The following is a 23,084-nucleotide window of genomic DNA, read 5'->3' as shown; positions in this document are numbered from 1 at the left end:
ATAAATAAATAAATTTTTAAAAAATAAAATAAAATAAAGCATACAGAAGTAATGGACTAAAAAAAAAGGAATGAATAGATTCTTTTTTTTTAGATACATATGAACACTAAGCCAAGAAGATATGAAAACTCCAAATAATCAAGTATTAGGCAATGAAATTAAAGAAGTAATTTAAAGAGCTACCAACTAAAAAATACTCAGGTCTTGATAGATTCACTTTCAAATTCTACAAGAACTTTAGAGGCGTAGTACCAATATTCCTTAAGCTCTTTAATGAGGGGGCTGTGGAGATGGCTCAGCGGAATGAACGCTTCCTTGGCAAGCACAATGGCCTGAGTTCAATCCCCGGTACTGCCTCCCCCCAAAAAAACCTCTTTAATGAGATCAAGAGGGAGGAAAAATACTCCAAAAGCCATTCCTGGAAGCTAGCATTATCCAGATTCTAAACCAGACAAGAACCTAACAGCAACAACAACAACAACAACAAAAACGTTAACTATAGGCCAATCTCTTTAATGAACATAGACACAAAAATCCTCAATAAGGTACTGGCAAAAAGAATGCAACAAAAAAAAAAAAAAAAGAATGCAACAAATCCTTAAAAAGGTTATCATCATGACCAAATAAGATTCGTTCCAAAGATGTAGGAATGGTTCAACATCACAAATCAATAAATGTGCCAGGGAGATGGCTCAGTAGAATAAGTGCTTCCCTGGCAAGCGCAAGGACCTGAGTTCAATCCCCAGTACCACACACACACACTCAATAAGTGTAATGCACCACATAATCAGAAGCAAAGAAAAAAGCCACATGACCATCTCAATGGAGACAAGAAAAACTCTTTGACAAAATCTAGCATCCATTCATAATAAAAAGTTTGTAGAAAATAGGTATAAAATGGACCATATCTCAATGTAACAAAAATCATTTATGCCAGAGCTAGGGAAATACTTCAGCAATCTAAACACCTGCCTGGCAAGTATAAGGACCTGGGTTCGATCCCTGGTACCACATGTTGTGTTGGCCCCGAAACCAGATGTGGTGGTGCACACCTGTAATCCCAGCACTAGGGAGGCTGAGATAGGTGGAGCACCAGTCCAAGCTGTACATCGAGACCCTGTATCTAATAAACAAATAAATGGGGGCTGGTGAGATGGCTCAGTGGTCTAAAGCACCTACTTACAACAAGCTTGGCAAAGCACAGGGACCGCAGTTCGATCCCCCAGCACCACATGCCAACCCGCCCGCCCCCTGGTGGGCTGAGCTGGCCACACACACACACACACACACACACATACATAAATAAATAAATAAAATTAAAAAAAAAATAAATGATTTTTAAAAAATTTTTAAATCAGGGGGCCGGGGAGATGGCTCAGTAGAATAAGTGCTTCCCTGGCAAGCGCAAGGACCTGAGTTCAATACCTGGCTCAAAAAAAAAAAAAAAAAAAAAAAAAAATTAAATCATTTATAACAAACCAGTAACCAACATCATATTAAATAGAGAGAAGCTGAAAGCTTTGCTTCTAAAGTCAGGAACAAGACAAGATGTCTGCTATTACCATTCTAGTTCAACATAGCTCTTGAAGCATTAGCCAGAGAAATCAGGCAAAAGGGGCTGGTGAGATGGCTCAGTGGTCTAAAGCACCTACTTAGAACAAGCTTAGCAACGCACATGGACCGCGGTTCAATCCCCCAGCACCACATGCCAACCAGCCCCGCCCCCTGGTGGGCTGAGCTGGCCACACACACACACACACACACACACAAATAAATAAAATAATAAAAAATAAATGGTCTAAAAAAATAAATAAAATACTTGTTTATAGAACCCATTATTTCTGAATGCACATAAGTCCAGCAAGGACACGCCAGGCCAAAGAACCTAGAGCTGCCAAGGACCCGCCTGCATGGAGCGACACCTTTAGCAACATTCTGATCAGTATGTTGCTTCTATGGCTGCCACAGACGCTAAGGTGGGCCTGTCCCCCACCTCCTCCCCAGGCCCAGGGTCTTCACAACCAGGGCTGCTCCTGGCAGCACAAGGTTGGCTGGAAACAGCTCACCACTGTCAAACAGGATGCACTTCCAGGAGCCATGGCTCACCTGCGCAAGAACAACTACACCCTGAGTTTGAAGGGACTAAGGTGGGCCCAGGGGAAAGCAAAAGCCAGGTACGATCTGCAGTGCACACGTGTGACCCCAGCACCCAAGGAGCTGAGGCAGGAGGATCTCAGCAAGTTCTAATTCAGCTTAGGGTAGTGAGTTCTAGGCCAGCCTGAGCTATATAGTGAAACCTTGTGTCCAAAAACAAAGAGACAGACAGAATGATACAGATAGACAGAGAGAGACCCACTCCCTGGGCCACTTACAAAGTGGGATTCTTAGTCCCCTCTAGGTTTAAATGCCCCTGAGGATGTAGCTCCAAACATGTAAGTCCTTTGATCATAACTGAGATTTCTGCCAACCAGAAGCAGAGGAAGGATCTTTTAATCCCAAGAGGAATTCTTCCCACACAACTGCAAACTCTCTCATCAACAACCAGCAGGGTTAACAATTTCTTTTTTGTGTGATCTAAACATTTCCGTGTTTGTGTTCATTCAGACAAGTAGTAGGTACAGAGAGTGAGGTTCGGCACAGCGGCTCTCAAATCCAGCACTCCTCAATCCAGGGGTTGCTGACAGTGCCACCAAGATTGCAGAGGACACTTGGGACCATCTCTGGCATGAAGGAAGATCAGTGGGCAAACTCATGCATCGTGCATTGGGATACCTCTGTCACTATTTTTTTTTTTTTTTTTGGCAGAACTGGGGATTGAACTCAGGCCTTTGCACTTGCCAGGGAAGCGCTTATTCCACTGAGCAATTTCCCCAGCCCCACCACTGTCACTCTTGCTACGAAGTTTTTAAGTAAGGGCTTCCCCCTAAATTTGAGACTTTCCTAAATATAAGTCAATTTTAAAGTTGTAGGGCTGGTGAGATAGCTCAGTGGACAAAGCGCCTGCTTTGGCAAGCACAGGGACCAGGGTTCTATCCTGGGTCCTGCATGGCCCCGGGGCGTGCTGAGCCAGGGGCCTGGTTGTGCACACCTGTAATCCCAGTGTTGGGAGGCTGAAAACAGGAGGATTACCATGAGTCTGAGCTGCCTAGCGAGAACTTGTACCAAATACAGAAATGAAAATAATGATAATAATAATAAGTGAAGGACTGGCGAGATGGCTCAGTGGTCTAAAGCACCTACTTGGAACAAGCTTGGCAAAGCACAGGGACCGCGGTTCAATCCCCCAGCACCACATGCCAGCCAGCCCCACCCCCTGGTGGGCTGAGCTGGCCACACACACACACACACACACACACACACACACACACACACACACACACACACACACACACACACACACACACACACTAAATAAATAAATGTTTAAAAATAATAATAATAATAATAATAATAAATGAAGTTGTGAAAATAATGCATCCTCACACTGAAAACTGCCCTCGCAAAACCAATGTGCACTGTGACAATTTTGCACCAGGCAGCAGTCCAGGGAGACAGTGGCTGAGGGACTGCAAGTGCTGTGCTTAGGATGCCACGTAGACCAGCTCAGCCATGAGTGCACACACAAATCGGCGAGATTAATTCACAAACTGCTGGGGCTGCTGAGCTGGGGGGGGAGGGGCAGAGGCACGCCATGACCTCGGGTGTGAGTGCAAAATAGTGCAGACCCACAGGGAACATCCCTGGTGCTAGCACGTGGAACGTATAAAGATGTTCAAACTGGTAATGTTTGAATAGCAAGAAACCAGACCCTGATTGCAAAATAAATAAATTCCACCCTTTGAAATGAAACCCTCATCTTATTATGGGGGCTGCTCAGCCCCATCATAGAATGGAGTTAACTGTTTACTTCCAGTAGTGGCGCACGCCTGTAATCCCAGCCTCTTGGGAGTCTGATCTACATAGTGAGACCCTGTAGACCTTTACTAAAATTTAAAAAAAAAAAAAAAAACACCTTTATTTCCAGCCTCCTGTAACTGTCCCACTTAACTTACCACTGGCGCCAGGATCTGGGGGACCCTGGCCTGGGCCACCCTAGGGGGTTCAGCAATAGACTAGGGGCAGGGGCAGGGGCAGGGGCAGGAGAACGGTGCCAGGAGACAGGCTGCTGCCTCCGCAACGTTCCCTGGGAGGCTTCCTCCATGCAACCTGCTACACTAGAGCGGTCTGTGAACTCCCCTGAGTGTCCAAGCGGGGGCAGGACCAGGCTCCACTGCCCTGTACCAGCAATAATTTGGGGGGTCTTTTGCTCACCTGTAAAACAAGGGCTTGGACAGGTGTGCTTTGCGAGGTGTGTGCTACCCGTGCTAGAGCTCTGCAAAAGGAAAGGGGACTGAGAGATGGAGGAGGGAACATAACAAAAAAAAAACTAAGGTGCCTTATGTACACAGACTAACCTCCCACAGTGAATGTCATCATTATATGCTATACACATGTACTAATTTTTAAAAAAATCTTCTAAAAACAAGTGTGCTAAAATGGGTGTGGTGGCATATGCCTGTAATCCCAGCACTCTGGAGGCTGAGGCAGGTAAATCATTAAGAGTTTAAGATCATCCTGTGCTCAATGTGAGCCCAAGGCCAGCCTGAATTGCATAGCAAGATGCTGTCTCAAAAAGACAAAAAAAAAGGCAAAAAGGTGTGTTAAACAGTGAGCCCCGCAGTCTGTCCCCAGGGTGTCCCAGGTCAGGATCTCAGGGTAGAGCCCAGGGGGTGATGTTTAGTTTGTGTGCCCAAGGGCTTTTAGGCAAACTGAAAACTCCAGGACTTTTGCAAGTGCCAGACCATGCTTATTTTTACTTCAGTTCTGATACGTAAACACCACGTGTCAAGTTTATATAACATTTACCCATTACATATACAGAAACAGTATAACACGACACCGTGAGCACGACTCACACAGTGGTCTTGCAAATACGGAGAGGAGCTGGCGGGGGAAGGAAGCAATTATTACATTAAATGCCAAATACTGTGTGCCGTTTCATGTACCCTGAATCCACCCCATGAGGATCTGTAGGGAGAAGGTGGATTACCTCTTCTCCAATATTCTTGAGTTGCAGTAGTGAGGTAGATTTTCTGATAGAGCTGTTGCAAAAATGTTCAGTAAGGCTTCTCTACTGTTACCTAGTTTTAACTCCTGCATTCACGGCCTGATTGCTCTCCACTCCTGACATCTCTGTTGACTCCAGTGTCAGCATAACACTCCTCTATTGCCTCAATGTTCAATGCACAGGCGCCGTGTATTCTTAGCCTTTCTTTTTTTTTTTTTTTTTTTTTTTTTCTTTTTTTGGTGGAACCGGGGATTAAACTCAGGCCCTTGCATTTGCCAGACAAGCACTTATTCTGCTGAGCCATCTCCCCAGCCCTTAGCCTTTCTTAATGGTACTTCAGACACTGCTGACTTAACACTTGTCCTAGCATAACTGCTTATACTCTCTGGAAGTATTTATTCTCTTTATTGCCTATAACTCTGAAGTCTTTTTTTGCATGTTTTAAATATTCTGATATATAATTAAGCATAAATGTGACTAGGGGTAAACTATTCATGTCCCTGGATTAATTTATGGAACTGTATTATTTTCATTTAAAATATCCTTAAAGTAGATACCATGCATTCTCACAGACCTGCATAAAATCCAGTCTGGTGACCAGAAGCCTCGAGTGCCTGCTTACATTTTTTTTTTTAATTTTATTTATTTGTGTGTGTGTGTGTGTGTGTGTGTGGCCAGCTCAGCCCACCAGGGGGCGGGGCTGGCCGCATGTGGTGCTGGGGGATTGAACCACAGTCCCTATGCTTTGCTAAGCTTGTTCTAAGTAGGTGCTTTAGACCACTGAGCCATCTCACCAGCCCACCTGCTTATATTTAAACTGCTCAAAATTTAAATTTTAAATTCAATGCCTCAGTAGCACTAGCCACTCCAAGTGCCCAGGCACCACACAGGTGGGCAACACCTTTGTCCTGGACACACTCCATGGATACTGTGAAGAACTGCTGTGGACTAGCTACCGAATCTAGCAGCGCTCACATTATTACAAATGCTGCATAGCTGTTTGTGGAATGAATAATGAGATCAGTTTTAACTTGTCGTGTATTTCTTAAAATATGAGTCAAAATGGAAGACAGACCGGTTTCAGTCCAAACCCACAATGTGATGCACTAGGATTAGCTAAAGTTATCCTTTCCTTCGCATCACACATTTTGGATCATATCTTCATCAGATTTATCTCTGATGAAGATCTCACGCTAGTTACATCTATAATGTGTGTTTCTCCAAATGAGTTGTCTAAATACTATCTTCCCCAACTAAGTGTTTGAAGTTGGATAGAGGATGTACATGCTAAACTTTCCAATAAATTGATTTGGTTTCCAATGTGTTAGTATCAAATTCTGAACTAATTTATTTCTTAAAGGAAGAAAGAACTCTTTAAAAAAAAAAGTTTTGTTCTTGAAAATAGTAAGCAAGTATGTTGGCACACTGTGACAAGTGTAGAAATTGGAAACTGCCAGGGCTAAATCTTACATCCAAGATGAATTTCTGCAGAGGCATGGTTTGAAACTGATCTGGTTATTTGCATGATTACAATAAATGCACCTCTGCCCGGGGCCCACAATTTACTGTGTAGTTGCACAAATCAAGGACCAAAGAAGCAAGCAGAAAGCCCACGTGGCTCCCTGCATCCCTGCTCACTTTGTCACAAAACAGGGACTCCCTCCCTGCAGCCCCTCCTAAGTGAGGATGTCTATGTATATAATTTTTTTTCCCCCTGCCACCTTTTTCAAACAGCACCTGAGCTTGCAATTTCTTTCCAGGACACTAAATAAATGCGACCAACTTAACCAGCCAAGCTGAATAATGACACACAACTTGCAAGATGGGTTCCTACAGTTCATTTTCTACAGCAGGCTTTTCTGATAAAATAAAATGTCCTCCAGCATCCTTCATAAATACGGTGTTAATGATCACAATTAAATGGAGACAGGCTCCCACAAGAAATGACTTTTTTGATTTGCTCAACAGAAAGGGTACTTTGCAGCTGTGTTCAAGGGAGAAATAAAGCGAATTCCCATTGAACTTGTCTATTACGTGAGAACAAAGTTAAGGCTTAACAGGGCAGGGGTGCTGCCCACGGTGACAAGGAAGGACCAGGGCCACCCTCACTCCTGTGCGAATCTGGTGCCTTTTCCGCCGCGGCCGTCGGATCTGAAGGACCCCGCCTACTGCCAACTCTGGTGGCCCACGAATGTCCCAGTCTTTTGCCGGACCCAGCCACGCGAACCGCCCTTCCCACTCACGTTCACGTAATCAAACCGGCAACAAACTAAGAAAGCGGCGATTGATTCGAACTCGGGAATTGGGTCCCACTTTCACAGCTACTTAGTAAGAACTTGGGAGTCCAGCAGCGGGTTTCAGCTAACACATTTTTCTTCTCTCCCCTTGGGAAGGGAGAACTCTGGGCTGCTCCGTTTTAGTCGCCCCCCTCCCCGCGCCACTGTTGGCCATTGGCAAAATCGGACACCCACCCCCACCCCAAAAGACCCAGGTCACAGGCGGAGGGGGGGGGCGGGGGGCGGGAGGGGAAGGACGCGGGAGCAGCGCCCCTCGGCGGCGAGGGCAGGAAGCGCGCCCGTCCCACCTCCTTCCTTCGGGCCAGACAATGGTTTTCTGCCCAGAAAACAAAGTTGGGAGGAAGGCGGGCGTGTCGGGGCCGGAAGGGACTCGCGCGCAAGATGCAGATCCGAGGTCGGCGAGTGTCCCCACCCTGCAGTGAGACTTCCAGGACCACGCAGAATCCAGCCCTGACCCAGCCGAGCCCCCGACCCGCGCGCCCGACCCCTTCCCAGGCCCAAGCCCGGCACACCGCGGACAATGTGCGCCCCGCCCCGCGCGCCCATTGGCCAGGGCGGTTTGGGCAGCGCGCGGAGCAGCGGGCGGTAGCGCGCGTGCGCGGGGCGGGGCGCGGCCGGGGGCGGTGCTTTGTGTGCGGCGGCGGGCGCGGGTCGCTGGGCGCGGGGTAGAGACCCGGGTTGGGGCCGCGGGCGGGCGGCGGCATGGAGGAGCTGAGCAGCGTGGGCGAACAGGTCTTCGCCGCCGAGTGCATCCTGAGCAAGCGACTCCGCAAGGTGCGTGCGCCTCCGTACCCCGTGGCCGCCGCGCGCCGGCCGCCCGGCTCACCCCACCTCTTCTCTTCGCAGGGCAAGCTGGAGTACCTGGTCAAGTGGCGCGGCTGGTCCTCCAAGTGAGTCCGCGGCGTGCGGCCAGCTTTTCCGCGCGCTCCACCTCCCCGGGGACGGAGGCAGCCTAGGGGCCCTCGGCCGTGTGACTGGGGTTCGGGGGCGTGCGCGGGCAGGGCGGGAAGTTCGCGGGATCCGCGGGCACTCCGCCGGCCCGGCCCGGGCTGCCCTTTGTTTACGAGCCCGCGGGGAGCTGCGCTTGGCTCCTCCCGCCCCGGAGCCCCTGCGCGCCGCGCCCTCCGCGCCCATTTGTTGCACGAGCCCCCCGCGGCTCCCCGCAGCACCGGGCTCGGGGCCCCCTCCCCTGCCCAGGTTTCTTCGCTGTAACTTGAGCTTCGTATTGGATGGAAGTACTTTTTCCCCTCAGTCTCTCTTCTGCTTGGGAGGGAGGGGACTTAGCGTCCCCGGAAGGGGCCCCGTCCAGAGCTGCTCGGCGGCCCCTCACTCCCTGACATCTCTTCCCCTTTCTTTGCGCGCCCCCAGCCGCGGCCCACTCCCCGCAGCCACATTGTTCTGAGACTTAGGCTGCGTCCACGCCCCTCGCGCCCCCACCTCACGGCATCCTGGACCTTCCTTCCCTTCCCTCCCTGGCTCCGGGCCAGAGTTTGGGGGATTCCCTCTGCAACTTTGCGTTTTATTGGGATTTGTTTTCCTCCAGAGCGCAGACAGCGGGAGTCCCCTTGTGGCCTGTTTTAATTGGGGGCTTGAGGTGGCAGTTTCTCTGTGGGTTTGAAGTTGTGCAGGCTTCAAGGGCCCCAAGGATCTGGGTTTTGGCGTCTGAGAACTGCCAACCGGCTGTGGTGCCCTTCCCCCGAGCGGGCCCGCGGAAGCCATCGGGATGGCCCCCTCTGGTGGGGTCTCTGTCGGTCGGACGTGTGATGGTGCCTTGCTCTTTGATTTTCCAGACATAACAGCTGGGAGCCGGAGGAGAACATTCTGGACCCGAGGCTACTCCTGGCCTTCCAGAAGAAGTGAGAAAATTAACAGCCCTTGCAGGAGCGGCGGCATCGTAGGGAAGGTGGACCCCTACAGGGTCCTTGGGCTGGAGATATAGGCTGAGGTCCAGGAACACAACTGTTGCCAGGCCTGGCTGTCAGGTGCCAGTGTCCTCTAGGTGGCTGGCTGCGCAGGCCGGTGGTGCTGTGGTCGTTCTCACAGCCAGACTTGTGAAAATGAAGCTCCCGGCGTGTTTTGGGCAAGGACTCTGGTTTCAGGACATTTGTGTGGAGCATTTTGCTGCAGACAGTGCTAAGAAACTTGCTGGCAGAATGCAGACCCAGCCTCCTGCCCCTTTGTGAGTTTGCCTTTGGGCAGGATAAGGCTCAGAGAGGGAGCTGGAGCCCACAGCAAAGAGCTGTGCCCACTTTGTGAGCAGCCATGCTTAGGCCTTAGCAGATCCAGGCTGGATTTGCTTCTGTGGTTGGAGGTGTTGTTTCTACTCCTGAGTAGGAGAGTAGGGTAAGACATAAGCTGCTGTGAGCCAGGGAGAGAAATGGTAAAAAGATGGTGATAGGTGTGTTCCCTCCAGGCGGAGCAAGATGCCAGGAGCAGCATGAACACCTTCCCCCTTGAGGAGCTTGCCTTGTCATTAGAGGCAGGTGAGCTGGTTACTCAGAAGTCTTCCCGGCTGGGGTCAGTGTGGTGGGCTTGTTCTCTGGTAACCCAGGCTGTCTTCACTTTTTCTCAAGATAGCTAGGCATTTTGGATCTTTACAGAGGTGCTGGACAGTAGGGGAAGTACTCCTGGCAAAGCAGATCAGTGACCTCGTTCCCTGCCATTTAACTCATAGCTTGATCCTGTGATCTTTTAGGAAGGGTGGCTATGCTCATGACAGCAGATGGCACATTTCTCTGCATTTAAGATAGCGTCCTCAGGCATGGATATGGCTTGCACCTAATTCCACTTGCTTGGAAGGATCACTTGAACCCACGGTTTGAGACCAGCCTAGGCACCGTGGCAAGACCCTGTCTCCCAAAACATACAGTGTTCTGGAGCTGGGGTAGAGCTGTGGGCAGTGAAAAAAATAATAGCATCGTAGTAGCTGTTGGAGAGGTAACATGTCTTTGACCATTTTGGTTAGAGCAGACAAAATGAAAATATCCAAAAGATAGAAATTTAAAAACTGGAACGGTCTGGATGGCTACACTATGGAAGAAAAAAATCGGGAAACTAGATAGTCTGCTTCCTCCCACGCAGCAAAGGGAGAGTTCTCTGTGGTGGTTCTTTGCTTGGGGAAAAGGGAACGTGAGGGAGAGGGAAAGGCACAAGTACACAGCCCTCAGAGCATAGGGGAGGGCACCTGAGACTGCAGCACGGGGCTTGTCCTTGGGAGTGCTAATCAGGTTCAAGGGCTACCCTCTAGGTCTGAAAGAAAGAATGTTTGCCTACATAATTACTGAACATCTTCTACACATAGTGCCCTTCTTGCTGGAGTGTCCTGAAATTCAACCTTGCTGTAGGGGTTGGGGGCAGGGATCTTGGCAACACTTCCTGACCTCTGATGCATGGGGGCTGCTGCAGGCCACGGGTTGAGCCCGGCCCCCGCAGAACTGGCATCTCTTTACCTCCATCAAGAGTACAGTTCAAGCACTGAGAGGTGTTAGAGAAAAGGAGGAAGTGGTGAGCCAGCAGCCTGCCAGGCAGAAGCAGGACTGGACCCGGTGGGTGAGGGCTCCCTGGGCTTAGGAGACCCTGAGGGGCATTCTTTTGCACTGCCTTGCTGTGGACTTCTGTTGAAGTAAGGAAGTTGGACTGCGTGACTCTCAAGACTTTTGATTAGCCAAGCTGGGCTTTCCATAAAATGGCCCACCTGCAGAATTTGTCTTAGAAGAGAATGTACTCCTTTCCTAACTTTGCTCTCAGATCTTTGATTTGTCTTTGGCCAAATGCAAAAGAGATGGAATGCAAAGAAAAGATGGGGTAGTAGGCCTGCTGTGGGCATTTGATTGACGAATACGTTCTTGCTACAGGACAAGATGATGAGCTGCTACAGCATGGAGTGGCAGGGAAGTTGTAGGGTTCCCAGGTGGTGGAGGGGGGTGCGGGGCTTTGTGCTGACTGCTGATGTGTCTTCAGGGAACATGAGAAAGAGGTACAGAACCGGAAGAGAGGCAAGAGACCCAGGGGCAGGCCAAGGAAGCACACGGTAATGTCATCCTGCAGCCGGCGTTCCAAGCTCAAGGTGCGTGCCTACAGGCCTGTTTGGCTCCTTACTTCCAAAGCATAGATAGGCAGGGGGAAGACTGCAGGCTAGGAGGTGGGCATTTGTATGGCAGTCTTCCCCTGCTGCCTCTCCAGGCCTCTGCCAGCAGGGGGCACCAACAATCCCACAGCCCCTATCCTTTCCACCTCAGCAAGGCTGAGCCTGCTTCCCAATGTTTTTCCCTGTTGTTGTGGCTGTCTATTCCGTGCTCCATCCTACTGGGTAACTGATCAAACTTAGCTACCACCCATGTCTCCCTTTCCTCTAGAGATTTTATCATTGGGAACCAATAAATAAGTATAGCCGGGCATGATGGCCAGTGGCTGTAATCCCAGCAGCACTCTAGGAGGCTGAGGCAGGAGGACAAGTGTTTGAAGCCAGCCTGGGCATATTGGGGACTTAACAGGATCTTGTCTCAAAATAAAAACTAGGGAGCCAGGGAGATGGCTCAGTAGAATAAGCACTTGCCTGGCAAGCACAAGGGCCTGAGTTTAATCCCTGGTTCCGCAAATAAATAAATAAATAAATAAATAAATAAAGGGTTTGGGGTCATTGTGAGGGTCCTGGGTTCAGTCTCTGGTACTAGGGGGTTGAGGCAGAAAGCATGCATGTACCCTATGGGCTCAGATTGGCTGCATAGATGTGAGCCTGCAGGACAAACAGTGCCACCAGGATGTTGGGCCACTCCAGCACCTTACTGAGTGTACCATAAATCCAGTGGCCTGTCGTTGCAGGGCGGGGGGCTCGGGAACTGAGAATGGTGGTGCTGTGCTGGTATCTGTGGCCAGTGTCCTGTCATCTCAGCCCCATAACAGATCACAGACAGTGGAAAAAGGGGTTCTGGCCTCGGTCTTGTGCGTGTCCTGGGTTCTGAGGAACTGCCCTTGTGTCTTGGCACATGGTAAGCTGCACATGCTGCTGCAGCTACTTCCAAAGACCATCCATCCTTAAGTTTCCCTGCATAGAATCACGTTGGCTGGTCTGTCCTGATTTCACTTGTCTTCAAAGCTGTCCACTCCATCTTCCTTTTGGTATCTTCCTCTTTAGTGCAGACCTCAGAAGTCCCACTGATACGAAAAAGATTTCTGTGGGTAACAAGACCAGTGCCGGTCAAAAAGGCAGAGGCCTCTAGGTCTGACCAGATAGCTCTGCTTTTGGTGGCTGAGCGTTGGCTCTATCTCCCAAACTCAGCCTTGTAACCATTCAGCATGGAGACCAAGAAGCAGGAAAACACAGTTATTTACCACTTGGGCTGACACCTAGAAGAGAAGCATTATGTGCTGGAAGGCTCTGAGGGGTCAGCAGGGAGGGGAAGCAGGTTCTATGCTGGTTCCCACAAGGCGGCCCTGTGGTCTGCTTTATTCAGCTCAGGGCCAGGTGAGACATGTGACTCTCGCCCTTCTCTAATTGCCTTAAATGTGTGTGCTCCAGAGTGTGGAGTGTTGGGTGTGCTCTCACCTCGCTATGATGACTTTTTTTTTTTTTTTTTTTTTGGTGGAACCAGGGATTGAACTGAGACTCTTGCACTTGCTAGGGAAGCGCTCATTCCACCAAGCCATCTCCCTAGCCCCTATGATGACTTTTTGCAAACACCCCATTTTTTTTTTCCTAGTCTTAATTTTGCATTTCACAATAACTTTTTTTTTGGCAGAACCAGGGATTGAACTCAGGCCTTTGCGCTTGCCAGGGAAGCGCTTATTCCACTGAGCCATCTCCCCAGCCCCCCACAATAACTTTTAAAAAACTGTTAAGTCCCTTCAGAATCAGTGTAGTGGGTAGTTGCTGCCCTCTGGCTGCCTCCCTGGCCTGGAAGCCCCAGCAGCTGCTGGCTACAAGGTACCTGGTGCTCATGGGGAAAGCCTGGCACCAGGCAGCGGAGATAAGAAGTTTCCACCCTTGTCTTTCTAGGAATCCGATGCTCCCTCCAAATCCAAATCCAGCAGTTCCTCCTCTTCCTCTACATCTTCCTCCTCCTCCTCAGACGAAGAGGATGACAGTGACTTAGAAGCCAAGAGGGGCCCCCGAGGCCGAGAGACCCACCCAGTGCCTCAAAAGAAAGCCCAGATCCTGGTGGCCAAGCCCGAGCTGAAGGATCCCATCCGCAAGAAGCGAGGACGCAAGCCCCTGCCGCCTGAGCAGAAGGCGGCCCGCAGACCCGTGAGCCTGGCCAAGGTGCTGAAGACTGCTCGCAAGGACCTGGGGGTCCCGGCCGGCAAGCTGCCCCCCCCACTCAGTGCCCCTGTGGCAGGCCTGGCAGCCCTGAAGGCCCATACCAAGGAGACCTGCAGTGGCCCTGGTGCCATGGCCACCCCAGAGAACCTGGCCAGCCTGATGAAAGGCATGGCAGGCAGCCCCAGCCGTGGCGGCATCAGCTGGCAGAGCTCCATTGTGCACTACATGAACCGCATGAGTCAGGGCCAGGCCCAGGCCACCAGTAGACTGGCGCTCAAGGCCCAGACCACTGGCAAGTGTGGCCTTGGGCTGGACCTGAAGGTGAGGACGCAGAAGGGGGAGCTGGGGATGAGCCCCCCAGGAAGCAAAGTTTCAAAGGTTCCTGGGAGCGGCGGAGCTGCTGAGCAGAAAGGGGGTGGCACAGGGGGGGCTTCCCATGCCCACAGCAGTGGCAAGGTCACCACTGGGTGCCCAGGTTCCCAGCTAGCACCCACCCAAGAGCTGAGCCTGCAAGTCTTGGACTTACAGAGTGTCAAGAACGGCATGCCTGGGGTGGGCTTGCTTGCCCGCCATGCCCCAGCCACCAAGGCTGCCCCTGCCACCACCCCAACCACAGGAAAGGGGACCGGAAGTGGCTCCACTGGGGCAGGCGGGGCCTGTGCACCCATAGACATGGGCAAAGGTGAGAAGCTGGTCTCCAGGGCGGTGGCTATGCCCACCCCTTCTGGCAAGAGGGAGAACGCCAAGGGTGGCACAGCCTCCAGCGGGCAGGAGGGCCACACAGCCACAGGGGAAACCCGCAAGGCAGCCGCCCTCTCTGAGATGAGCACAGGTGAGGAGAACAGCACTTCAGACTCAGACCCTGATTCATCTTCGCTGCCAGGGGCTGGGCAAAGCCTGTCTGTTTCTGTCCAGACCAGCCAGGACTGGAAGCCCACTCGAAGCCTCATTGAGCATGTCTTTGTCACTGACGTCACAGCCAACCTCATCACAGTCACTGTGAAAGAGTCCCCAACTAGCGTGGGCTTCTTCAGCCTGAGACATTACTGAAACCTCTGTCACCCTGGCCTGTGGCCCCCAGCCACTCAGGTCTGCCTGCCTTCCTGTTTGGTTTTGCTCTGGCGGGTGACCCATACATAGCACAGCCTTCGTGAGGGCCTGTGGCTGAGGAGTGAGGTCTCCTTCACAGGCAGGCAGAATTGTCCTCATTCCGCCTTGTGCTGGGACTTGGTAACACACTGTCTGCTTGCCTTGCTGGGGCCTGACTTCCCCACTGCCCTACCTCTCCAGGCCCCCACCTCAACCCACGTCTCTTCAGAACCTCTGGGTGGTCCGTGCCTCAAGCCCCCAACTCAGCCGGAGCCTCCAGCCTGGTCTCGTGAGATCAGAGGCAGGGTCAGAGAGGCTTCTCACATAGCTGCTTCCCCAACATGCAGGGAGAAAAAGCGGGATTGGGGGACTCGTGTCCCCTCTTCCTGGCGCCATTCTCTAGAAGGTGGAGTGAGGCAGGCCAGGCCCTCCTTCAGAGTGGTGCCTGGACCTCTGAAGGTGAGTTTGGGGCCCTGGTGCCTGGTGGGCCTTAATGTAAAAGGACAGGTCCAGTGTGCAGGTCACCTGGCTCTGGTTCAGAGTAACATCTCCAACATCCAGGTGCTTGCCTGAGAAAGTCCAGCCCCTCTGGTGCACTCCAGGGGTCTCCAGGTTCAGGAGGAGGACTAAGGGTCCCAGCTGCCCCCTTCCTGCCAACCTGCACCCCAGTGGGAAGTGACCCTTGGCTCCCTGGAATGCAAGTTCTGGGGCTGAAGCCCTGTACTTGGGGTGGAAAGGCAGGAAATTGAGCTTGGGTATGGAATGGGCCTTGGCATGTGAGCCTCTCCACAAGCTAGGATTTGCCTTCTGGTGACAAGTGACCAGCCTAACTCCTGCGGTGCCCAAAGCTGCCCTCCTCAGCCGCTAGAGAACCAGAGCGCAGGCGTTTGCTACAGCCCACCATGACACCCCAGTGAAGAGGCAGTTGCTGGGGGCTGCTTTCCTTGACAATCTCCCCCACTTTTGGGGGTTCCATTTCTGCTCCCTCCCAGCTGAGAGCTGAGAAATGCCTGCACATCTTTTGAGGTTCCACAGCCAAGGAGTCTTGGCTTTGGGGCCCCCCTGTTCACTCTCCTGGGGAATCTTCAAGATTTCAAGTCTTTTTTTTTTTTTTTTTTTTTTTAATCAAGCAATCAGACTTACAACCTGGTGCTTGCCAGGCAGACGCTATGCTGCTGAGCTCTATCCCTGGGCCTCCAAGTTCTTTTTCAACCACCTTCTCCCTGCCCCATGCCAAGGTGACTGCATGTGTCCCAAGAGTTGGGGGCAGAGGTGACCAGAAGGTGGCAGCCAGTCCAGTCAATAAATGTGATGCCAAAAAAGGGGGGGAGGATGAAAGGTCTCTGGATCTACTTCCCTTGGTCACCCCACAAATGGAGGATTGTGAACTGGGTGCCTTTTGGGGAGTTTCTGCCTTTTCTAAAACCAGCCCCAACCGAGAGAGAGTCTGGTTTCCGGAGACCTCCCAGACTACAGGGTTTCCCTATACCTCACCCCCTCACCATACAGGAAGAGAAGGCCTTTGTGTAGCCAAATTGACCTCAACAGTGTGCCTTGGGGGACAGCCCGCATCCATGACTACCCTGAGGGGCGCCCAGACTTAGCCTCCAGGTTAGGGCAATGGGAAGGACAGTGCTGTGCTGTGTTCAGCCCCCCTTGCCACCACCCTCCCTGTGGTGTCAACAGCTTCTTTCCCACCAGGCCCTGTGCAACCTTAGAAGCCCTCTGTGGGGTCCCTGACCTGTTGAAGAGGTGGGGTGTCTTGGCTGACCAGCTTTGTCCCCAGCTGCCAAGCCTCCAAACCCCAATTTGGTGCCTTTCTACCAGCTACATCAATCCCAAAGTTTGAATCCGCGAACACCTGGCTCCTAGCCCCTTTGCCTTTGTGCTGTGTTGTGTGTGTCTGGTGCTGGGACCCCAGCAGTTCATGCTGAGAATGTGTGCGCTGGTGCAGGAGCCTTGCGGGAGATGCTAAGTTAGCCATCTTATGTTTACCAATAAATAAAAGTCCTGTTTGTATTTTTATTTGCTGCTATTCATGTGTGTAGCCCAGGCATTAGCCACACCTCTAAGACTCCTTGTTCTTTTATTCCTGAGGGTCCTGGGTAAACTGTACCATGGTGCTTGTGTCTGGAGTGGGTGTGTTAACCTTTTTTGCTTCTGTGTTGGGTGGAAAGAAGTGGCTAGCCTGACCTCTTCCCTGGTTTGGCTGATTTCTGTATGTGTTTTTGGTACCAAAAAGAGTGTTCCACACTTGGGGTACACTCCAAATACTGGCCTGACTAGAGAGCAAGCCAGGCCTGAGGTTTTATCTAGAAAACTTGGGGGAGAACCAGAGCTTTGAACCAGTGCCAATCACTGGCTTGATTTGTGCTTTTTAATTAAAGCCAAATCATTCGTGTATGCCACTTCCAACTGCTTTAAACTATTCCTGTTTGTTTGCTTTCTTAAGCAGAGAGCAAGCTTGGGTATGTTACTACCCTGGGAAAACTTCAGATTTTTGCTCTTGACAGGACTGCAGCTTCTCTCCTCACCCCACCCCCCCTTTTTTGATGGAGCCCAGCCAGGTCAAGGAAATGCCTTCCCCCAGGAAGCCTATAGAGGTTTGGGGGAGGGGGGCTCAGAGCAGGCAAAAGGTGCCTCCTAGATGACCAGATTTTTACCCAAGTGCATCTAGTAGTTTTGAGGTTTTCTAGTATTTTCAGAAAACTAACATTAGCATAGGTTATGAGGGTTTTTATAAACTTATGTTTATTTATTTTGAAGAAAAAAAGATTTGTTCTTTTGGTTAACTCTTAGTATACCAATAAATATTTTTGTAAACCTTTCAGCCTGGTGTATGTTGTGAGTGATGCCTGGGGACAAAGACTTCATGTTGCCCTTGGGGAAAAAATGCCTAAGATGTGGACTGAGTAGCTGAGTCAGGAAAAATCCACTTTCACACACGGTACAGGAGAAGATGTCTTGGGGAGCAAGAGGTGGGGCTTGAGTGTATACAGTGGTCCACAATGAAGTTTGGGTTGTCATGCAGGGCTCTGTGTATGAAGGGGTGCCCCTGACATCTGGTATGTACAGGTCAGGGCCACTGCAATATAATTCACTTTGAGACTATCCCCAGAAGTACATTAAAAATTAAGGGCATTCAAAGATAGCGTGCGGTTGTTGATCTCCCTGGTGCATGTGTGACCCTGAAAGGACAGAGAGCACTACGAAATTCTAGGGAATCACTATACAACACAAGAATCCTTAGTCTGCAGCCACTGGATCTCCAAACCCATGGTTCATACTAAAAAGATGATTTGCGTATTATATAACCTTCCCCACCCCACCCCCGCTTAAGCTTTGTGTTACCCTCCACATGAATTTATTCATAAAATCAGCCTCCAGGGACAACCCAGCTTTCTTTGAAGAAAGAACTTGGGTCTGGACGCTGGCCACCCCTGGCTGGGAGGCTGGTTGAGGCGTGGGCCTGAATGTCTCCTTCCAGGAGGGGGTCCGCTCTGCAGATAGGAACGCAGCCAGCTCTAGGCTCCAGAAAGACGTTTCTTTTGTTGCTTTCTGAGGCTCTATTTTATTTTGGCAAAGGTGAGCAGGGGCGACCCCAGAGGCCCTGTCCTCTAGCTTTTGCTCTCAAAAGAGCAGAAAACGGTTGCAGACAGTCAGAAAGGAGCAGACTGACCACGATGTCGAGTCCGGCTTTCATGAGAGCCCATTTCTACAGGGAGTCGCCAGACGGAGCAGGACCCTGGCCCACAGAGGCCTTTGTTAGTTTCTGCGCTGCTGATCTGATCGCCTAATCCACCGCCTTCTCAGAAGAATGGACAAGGCTGCAAGGGGCCCGACCCTGCCCAAAGGCCCTGCCCTACGTCCAGGCCTCAGGCCACTCCAACCAACCCCAGGGCCTCCGGAGAACAGAGATCAAGCGGCTGGACACCTCCTTCCTTCCCTCTCCTATCGCGGCTGCAGATGGTTGTCCGTGGACCAAGCATCCAGCAGTGTCTTTGGGTGGACGGGCTTGAGGTTTGCTGTGCTCGGGTCGGGGCCAGAGAGGCACACGCCTGGAGGAGAAGTGGGGGTGCGTGTGGGGGCGGGGGCGAGGGCGAGGAGACAGAATCCGCTGCCCCTAGAGGGCGCGCGCGTCCCACTGAGTTCGGGCCTCCTGCACCTCCGACGCGCAGGGACACCCCCACCCGCAGTTCTAGGCAGTCAGCTACGCGACGCGCTTGTATCGCCTGATCCCCGGTGGCTGCGAGCGGCTCCCAGTATCCCTCCTGGATGTCTAAGATCCCAGCAGGAAACCCCGGCCTGCCGACCACAGCCTTGATCGCCACTGTCAGACTCCGGGGTTCCTGGGCCACCTTCCACGCTGAATGGCAACGAGCAGGCACTCCAAACTCTAGCCAGGACTGAGGTACCCCTAGAACTCAAAGGCATTTCGGGTGAAATGAGAGGTGCCCACAGGGACATCTCTCCCATGCACAACACAGAGCCTGGACCAGGACCTGTGCACTGTGAACATCAGCGGAACAGAAAACGGGCCCGATTCGACACTATGCGGAGAGCCATAAAGACTCGGTTCGACCCGCTCCGAGTGGTGCAGGCTCTGTACTGGTGGTGACTACACTACGTGGCCCTGTCCTCGGGATGCAGGAGACCAGTCAGGGCCGAAGACGACGCACGCGGGCTCTGTTTCCCTCATGGGAACATGCTTGCGAGACAGAAATCGTCCCGGGGGAACTCCTGGTCAAAGCCAAGATGGGTCGTGGCCAGTGAGCCCAGAAAGGGGCAGTTGGCGCCCTCAACTCCCTAAGCGCACTCCACACCTAGGAGAAAGGCACGAAAAAAAGCCTGGCCCGGCGCGGCGGCAGCGGGGTCACTGATGCCGCGACACTGGGATCCGGCCACCCAAAAGCCTTCCTGGGGCCCTGACGCCCACCGCCCTGCAGAGGTCACAGCCTAGGAGAGGCAAGGTAGCCTCTCAGGCGCAGATCTTGGCGTTCTGCTGGGCGTCCACGTGCAGGCTGCTCACGTCGGATGGGTGCTAGAGCCCCGCGGCCGGCTCTACGGCTTCAGGTGTGGGCGCGCCCTGCAACGCAGGACCTTCGAGCCCAAACCCCAGCACTGAGGGGAAGTGGGGAGGGCAGGGACAAGGGCAAGGGCGAGGCCGAGGACTGCACCGCCTGGGGCAGGCGAAGCAACGGCCTCACCCCTTCCCTCGGTTTCAGCAGATATCCTCAGCCAGTGTTTTCTTGGAGGGGTAATGGTTGCAGGGAACCATGGATGTGGGATTGGATGCTACCCAACGACCTCTTTGAGAATCCAGGGTAGCTCTGTGATACGAGCCTCGAGACCCCACCCCCACTGCTGCCAAGTCTGTTGCCCGCAGGGGCCGAGAACACGGTCCACCAGCATCCTCGCTCTACCGCCCTGGACTGTCCCTTGCCCAGCAGTGGGGTATCTGCCATCCAAGCAGACCAGGGGCAGAGAGGCTGTGGGGACTTGTGAGAGCGCGCAGGACTACAACACGGAAGCGCCGGGTTCACTAATCACATCAGCGCGCTCCGCGCCGGCTCGGAGCAGGCAGTTGCCTAGCAATATACTCGAATTCAATTCCTCAATCAATAGGCGAGAGTCTCTCTATTTCGGGGATCGCTGGTGAGTCTGGGTGGGTCTGGGGCAGGGGTACCTTGACAGCGTTGAGGACCAGGACAGGAAAAGCAATACAGCAAACCACAGAAGTTCCTGGCCTTGGAGATCCTCGAGGTCCTGCCCTGGGATGGGTCGTGGGGGGAGGGGGAGCCCGCCGGAGGAAAAGGGAATACCGAGGACTGGTGCATCTTCCCAGGGTCCCCAGATCTCCCAGGGTCCCAAAGAAATGCAGGTGGTAGGAGTGGAAAGCCACCGCCCGGGGGCGGGGCAGCGAGTGGGGGGGCTAAAGGGATCCTTTCCCTGGCCCTTCCCAAGCCCACCTCTTCCCCCTGCTGTTAGAGGAGGACTTTTTCGGGGAATCAGTAGCATCTAGGGAGAAAGGGTGCGAAGGTGGGGCTGCGTTGGGGTAATGAGAGGGGAGGCACAGGTCGGTTCTGCCCTCCCACACAAGCAGCCTCTTCCCCATGTTCAAGGAAAAATAGGAATAAAGAATAAAACCAAGACGCGTATCTATTTACAAAGTATATATTTAAACACGTAAAAAGCGGTATTGGATACAGACATTCACGACCGTAGAAGATAGGTACCAAAGCTTCACTCTTGAGCTGAGGCGGAGATCAATTCGAGATTTGTACAAATCTGAAAATTAAATACACCCAACAGACACACATCTCGAGCGATTGCAGACTCCCAGCCACGTGGCCCCGGCTCCTGCCCACCCACCCCGAGGTCAGCGTCTCAAAAGCTTGGGGGACACACATGACGGCCACGAACAGACAACAGGACGCGGAGCGTCGGTGCAGAACCACGTTGGCCGGGGTAAGGCCGGAGGGAAGGGGCGAAGTCAGCCCTGGCAGCTGGGAGGTGGAAGCAAGGAAGGACAGAAGAGGAGGGGGCAGCTAGGTAAACCACGTGTCCCCGAGCCACCACCGTCCACTCGCTTACAGACTTGCCCCTTATGCTCCGGTTCATCTGAAAATAGAGTCGACATTTAAACAGACACACTCGGTCAACGGTGCTTCTTTATACAAAGTCTAAAATACCAGTTTTACAAATGTGAGCAGATAAAAATCCCCATTCCAGGGGCTTCTCCCTTGGTGCAACTTGATATTCAAAATCATGTAGCACACCACTTTTCTTTTTTCCTCTCTCTTTAAAGGCTAGAAAGTCTGGAGGGGAGAGAGGCTGAAAAACTGAAGGTGGGGAACCAGTCGTGCGGAGGACCACCAGAACCCTTCTGGCCCCCCAGCGCGAATCTCCCCCAGGGCAGCCGGGCACCCAGCCTTGCTCGCCCAAGTCTGAGTTTCGCCCAGCTCGCAGAGCCCCACACTCCTCCCTTGACAAGCCCTGGAAGTTAGTTCTTTGCTGGCCCTTTAAGGGTGAGGAGGGCGGAGAGGCTGCAGAAACCAAGCTGGAAGGGACAGGGTCGGGTAAGGGAACCGATTTGTGCTTTTAGGTCGGTGAAGGGTGCGCAGCTCTGGCGCGGTGCGGAGCGGAGTCTACCGGGCGGGGGCGTGGCGGGCAGGGCGCTGTGCATCACCTCCCCCGCCTCGGCAGCCAGCACCCCAACTCCAGCGTCTCCTCCCCCTCGGCGGGGTTTGAATGTCGAGTTCACAGAGAGAACACTCCGCGAATCGAAAAGGCCTATAAATTACAGCTTTTGCTTTTAAGGAAGGGGGGCAGGAAAAAGCAGAAGTTCGGATGCGCATTCTTGGGTGAAAACCCCGCCTCTCATCTCCTTCCCCTTGCGCAGCTACAGCCCCTGGGCAGTGAGTCTCGGGCTGGCAGGCCGGTGGACGGCGACCCCGGCCCGGGCCTCCTAGCTGCCGGGTGCACAGCTCTCTCCCGGCGCGCCCGCCACCCGTCCCGCAGGGCAGGACGGCCTGGCAGACATACGTCCCTCCGAGTGGGGGCCCGCCCTCCCCGAAGGTGGGAAGCTGTCCAAGTCTTCCTGGGCGGTGGGGCCACCGTCTCCTCTCCTGGCGAAGCTAGAGGACGCGCAAAGGAAAAGTTCACCCGAACACTTTTCTTATAAAACAACTGTCTGGAGCTCTGGGCACTGACACGCAATCCTCCTAATTTATCCTGGCATTTCGGGAATGTAAACAGATTCGCTGGATTTCTTTTCTCTCCATGGAGTAAGGAAAGGAACTGAGGGACCAGGGAGATTTCATCCACAAGACATACACACGATCCGCGTGTACAGCACACACACCTCCCGTAAAGTGCATTTTCTGGTGTGGTCCTGGGGGAAACGGCTCCCCACCCACCCGCGACTTTTTACCTTCAAAGTCACACAGGAAGAAGTTATTCAAGTTAATATTTTTCCCTTAATAGACTTCATAATCAAAAAAAAAAAAAAGAAAGAAAAAGAAAAGAAAAGAAAAAGAAAAAAAAAGCAGACTGACCCCACCCCACCCCCTTTTTCTGATTGGGGAGCCAACCTTTTGTTGGCCTAACTAGCCAATAGGAAGAGAGAGAAAACCCGGTGCCAGGAGTCTGGCATTGGGAATGTGGAGAAGGAAGGAGGGTTGTGGTGGGCAGGCTGAGTCCCTCCAGACACCCTCAGAAACCCAGTGCCCAGGTCCCCAGGGACTACAGGTCCCTCTCCAGTCCCAACTCAGCCTATCTGATCCCACTAAGCCACTTTCTCTCTCTTCTTATTCAAATAAAACAACTTCAA

The 23,084-nt window shown here is 52.4% G+C and overlaps 1 protein-coding gene across 2 annotated transcripts; it reads left to right on the top strand.

Moving 5' to 3' along the window:
* The first annotated feature begins 8,064 nt into the window (after positions 1 to 8,064).
* Cbx2 (chromobox 2) lies at positions 8,065 to 15,869 on the top strand. Of its 2 annotated transcripts, XM_004639516.2 has the most exons (5): positions 8,065 to 8,178; positions 8,251 to 8,294; positions 9,195 to 9,260; positions 11,365 to 11,470; positions 13,400 to 15,869. In XM_004639516.2, exons 1-5 carry the CDS (start codon positions 8,107 to 8,109, stop codon positions 14,711 to 14,713), a joined length of 1,602 nt encoding a protein of 533 aa, XP_004639573.1. In that variant the 5' UTR covers positions 8,065 to 8,106; the 3' UTR covers positions 14,714 to 15,869. The 2 variants fall into 2 exon arrangements, with proteins under 2 accessions (XP_004639573.1, XP_023555113.1); XM_023699345.1 differs by lacking the exons at positions 8,065 to 8,178; positions 8,251 to 8,294; positions 9,195 to 9,260; positions 11,365 to 11,470 and adding an exon at positions 12,336 to 12,392.
* Positions 15,870 to 23,084: the final 7,215 nt, after the last annotated feature.

This window comes from Octodon degus, unplaced genomic scaffold (assembly GCF_000260255.1).
Source record: "Octodon degus isolate 3935 unplaced genomic scaffold, OctDeg1.0 scaffold00112, whole genome shotgun sequence".
In the NCBI taxonomy this organism is placed as follows: domain Eukaryota; kingdom Metazoa; phylum Chordata; class Mammalia; order Rodentia; family Octodontidae; genus Octodon; species Octodon degus.
The sequence above is the reverse complement of the archived record's forward strand: the minus strand, read 5'-3'. Positions and strand labels throughout refer to the sequence as shown.